Consider the following 4,328-nt stretch of genomic DNA (forward strand, 5'->3'; position numbering starts at 1 on the left):
TTGGTTTTTTTTTGGTGCTTGTTTTTTTTTTTTTACTGGGAAAAAAAAAAAAAAAAAAAAAAAGGAGAGAGAAATTAAAACCACAGCAGTATTTTCCCATGCGGCTATAGCGAGTACCCTGGGATCTCACATGATGGGCTGTCCTGGTGGGATGGAGTGTGGGAAGGTGTCAAAATATGTCTCTCAATTTCTTTTTTTTTTCTTAAAAGGGAAAGCCAGATGGGTGCCAAAAGCCCTGTTCTCTTCTCTAGCCCTGCAGTAACAAACTACATGAGTGTATGTTATTAAGATGATAAGATTAAATTTCTAGCTACTAACATGCTATCACAACAGCAAAGGGGGAAAAAAGATCTTGAAAAAATTATGAAAATTAGTCTGACGGTCTCCTTTTAATAATAAGATCACTCCCAACCCCAACAGACAGTGTAGGCTGGAATTCCACAGGGCTTTTTTGTGGTCCTAATGATTTTAATAATACTTTGTGCTATGTAGCACCTTTCATTAGAGGATCACAAAGTGCTTTACAGTCACTAATTAATTAAGCCTCACAACACTCCTGTGAGATAGGTAAGTATTAGACATATATTAAGCTGAGACACTGAGAGTTAATGATTTTTTGCTGCATTATTCTGGCAAAATGATTGATGTTTAAGCGCCGTATGTGCATTATATGTCTGTGTGTGGGTGTGTAGTATATATGAGTGTAAAAGTATTAATTTTACTATCCCTTAACAAAGAGGTTCCACTTGAGCCTGTTGAATATATATGTGTATTTTCATTTAACATTTTGTTGCTGCAGCATATTGACTGATAGTATCACAGTCTTCATAGACCCTTGACACAGTTTGCTCTTAGTCTTCTTGTGCATCTACTTGTACAAAGATTAGTCAGTGACATCTCACAAGATTCAAACACCTTTCTAAATGTACTGTGCTGTTTAAGAGAGGTGTCACTAAGATCTCAACTGAACCTGCAGTGTAAGCACAAGGCAACAACTGTACTGATGCAATAGACTTTGATGACAAATCATCATGTTCAATAAAAGTAATGAGCAACAACAATAACCCATTGCAGGAGCTGATGATCAGCAGGTAATTAGACATTATCTTCACCACACATAAGAAACTATAAATTATCAGAATTTGCTTTTTCTTTTTCTTTTTTGTAAAAGAAATATGGGACTCCCTATGGTAATTCATTATCCTGAATTACAGACTGATTTTAGGAGAAGTTTCCACTTCTTGCTTCCAGGGATAAACTGATGTCAATGACTGTTGAACAGAAAAGCATGTATCTTGCAGATGCTTGAATTGTGGACAGTAGCCTAGGATGGTTTTGGGGAAAACTATATATAGCTATCAGTATTATTTCCACTTTAAAATAGGTGAGAGTGATCATATCATGTAAAAAAAGAAAAACAAAGCCACATGCTTTAAAGGTAATTTCAGTATAATAAAAATAAGATACTGAACCCCGGATTACAGAGCCCAAAGACAAATTCTGCAACCTGGGCCTTATCCAGAGTTCCCTCAGTTCGAGAGGTCTTTTCATTCACATCTCACTCAGTAGTTTCTTTTGTTTGGGGAGGATCAGCATTTCCAGTGATAAAAAGGTAGTTGAGTCCCAAAGGCTGTTTGTGACTTGCCTTCCTTACTAACACCCAATAAAGCTGCTTATTATTAAGATGACATTTTTGAAATGTGGTAAGTTGCCCACTAACAACGAAAGTAACACCACTAAATTTGTTTCTAGTGGGACACGAGGCAGCCAGCAGATGATAACTTCCAGTTACCAGTGCTGGGGCCTGGATGGGGATGAGCTATTTTTATTCCATTATCTATCCCATTAGGCCAGTTCTGTTAGGATGCACAATACCTCTTAATACAGGTGAAATTTTAAGGCACTTCGCCACAGCATTTGTCCAACTCATTTACAGCACTTCCTTAAACTTGTTTTGAACTTGTTTTTTTGGTGAACATCACCTCCGAAATGATTTTTGTCTCTCTTTGTGTGCGTGTGCGTGTGTGTGGAAGATCATATCTGTCTGTTTGAGAAGACAGCTATGGCTATGGCATTTCTCATGCTTGATGGAAGTAGGGAACAGCAGCCATTATTTGTATAGTGCCCACTAATAGTTAGATGTATGTGAATGTACAGTAGACATAATAATGCCTCTACGTAAAAAACGTATTTTGAATGCATAATTTAGGAAGGAAAACCTTTTTTTTGTTTTGTTTTGCAGATATACAGATCAGCTCTCAAAATGTCTTCTGTGTCTTCCGTGCATCTTCTAAGACAATTGCATTAGCCCGCCTGCTAGTTGACTAATAGAATTAATAATTGTAAAAAGCACTCTAAAGCCACATGCCTTATGAAGTCAATGCTGGGTATGATTTTACAAGTATGTGATCCATTTTTTCAAGTGAAATTGTTAACTGAAAACGTTCTTGGCACACAATAAAACATTGTGCAATCTGTTATTTGTCTTAGAGATAATAATTTCAGAGTGGCTATATTCTTTCTGTATCTAACTTATGACTTGCTAGGGGATGGTTTCTTCGATTTAGGAGTATTGCAAATGCAGTTTTATTTACATAATATGTATCTGAAAAATGATAGCAAAGGAATTTCAGCGACAACCCCCCCCCCCATGTCTTTTCTTGCCATCCCCATGAGTGGATATCAAGCAAATAAATGACAGATGGTTTTTCAAAAGCTAAAAGAAAAAAGAGGGGAAAATACTTTAAAATTCAACCAAAGAAAGTTTTTATATTTAAATCAATGTTATCTTTTTTCCTTTCTTTCTCCAAGTGTAGAATACTGCATGTAAAAGCTCCAGTAGGCAGATAAGGATTTTTTTTCCCCTCCACTAACACACAGGCTCGTCAGGAAAATTTGAACCAAAGTATCTAGGTCTGCAGTACTGTCTAGTTAGCCTGTATACAGTCCAGATTTTTTTTTTCTTTTCTTTTCTTTTCTTTTCTTTTCTTTTCTTTTCTTTTCTTTTCTTTTCTTTTCTTTTCTTTTCTTTTCTTTTCTTTTCTTTTCTTTTCTTTTCTTTTCTTTTCTTTTCTTTTTTCTTTTCTTTTCTTTTTTTCTTTTCTTTTCTTTTCTTTTCTTTTCTTTTCTTTTCTTTTCTTTTCTTTTCTTTTCTTTTCTTTTCTTTTCTTTTCTTTTCTTTTCTTTTCTTTTCTGGGATTTTTTTTTCTATCCTTTTCTCTCTCTTTTGTCAGTTGCCATGAAGATACCAAATCTCCAAACTTCCCTTATCTTCCAAAAATATCTGTAACAAAAACATTTTAAAACATTGCATTGAGTTTTGTTTAATTTTGACTGAGGTAATAGTCACGATGTTTACTTTCTCAATGTCTGACTTTTCTTCAGTGCGTAGTCAGGACTCCTTTCTCTGTCCTCTGCCATGAATTGCATCTAAACAGAAGTTATTTTAAAAGTGGTTTGGGATGTGCAACCAGGAGAAAAATACAGACTTAGCTGAACACCTACCAGAGATGCTCACAGATATTTTTAGTGTGTGTTAACCAAGAGCGTTCATGAGGCCCCACAGAGAAGCAGTAATGCTAAAAGGCTGAGGACTATCTTTATACCTTGAATTATATACGTGTGCATGTTGTTTTAGTAGGCTGAGTCTGTATTGTAATAGTTCTTTTACCACAACAGGAAATCCTTATTTTCTCTCAGTTCTAAAAAAGTAAAATTCAGTGCATACATATTCTGGTAGGTGTGGTTGACATTAAAGAGAAGACACTTGGTTCCCAAGCATGTGTGTCTTCTACAGTGAGGAATCACAGTAGGTATCTAAGAAACTTATTAAGACCACACGGAGTGTCAAAATTTCTGTAATGCGAGCTGGCATTCTGTGTGGAAGCTATCTTGCTGTAGCCCATGCTGCCTGTGGATCAGCTCAACCACAAAGACAACAGAGCCAGCCCAAGACACAAGTTGAACACTTCCTCTAAGAAGTTTTCTGTTTTTATCAACATAGCATACAGTGTGCCCTTTCATGTGGAGCAGATGTAAATAAGAGGACATACAGATGCCTGTTCTTTTATTTTTAACCTCTGTCCCCAGCTGTACTTGTCAAAATACTGTTTTGAGAAGGTCGTCCATGGCTTTTAAAGGTCTGGTTCCAGAACCATTTGGAGTGCATCAGTGCTGCTCCCAGCATTGCCAGGTGGTCCTCCCTGTGCAGTGCAATATGTATCTCCAGTGCCTCTGTAGGCGCCTGGCCCTGGCTGGCCTGAGGAGCAGGCGTTCAGGCTTGAGCCTGCAGTTCACATACCATGTGTGGTACTGCAGGCTGCTGCCAA

The 4,328-nt window shown here is 37.0% G+C and overlaps 1 protein-coding gene across 1 annotated transcript in view; it reads left to right on the plus strand.

Annotated features, from left to right (window-relative positions):
- Positions 1-2,242: 2,242 nt before the first annotated feature.
- TRPS1 (trichorhinophalangeal syndrome I) overlaps positions 2,243-4,328 on the plus strand; it is a gene marked incomplete at its 3' end in the record, with an annotated part of 25,816 nt that continues 23,730 nt past the window's right edge. The window contains exon 1 of the mRNA XM_008943180.1: positions 2,243-2,401. Coding sequence (XP_008941428.1) covers positions 2,365-2,401 — 37 coding nt within the window. The remainder of the gene's footprint in view (positions 2,402-4,328) is intronic.

This window comes from Merops nubicus, unplaced genomic scaffold (assembly GCF_000691845.1).
Source record: "Merops nubicus isolate BGI_N331 unplaced genomic scaffold, ASM69184v1 scaffold10266, whole genome shotgun sequence".
In the NCBI taxonomy this organism is placed as follows: domain Eukaryota; kingdom Metazoa; phylum Chordata; class Aves; order Coraciiformes; family Meropidae; genus Merops; species Merops nubicus.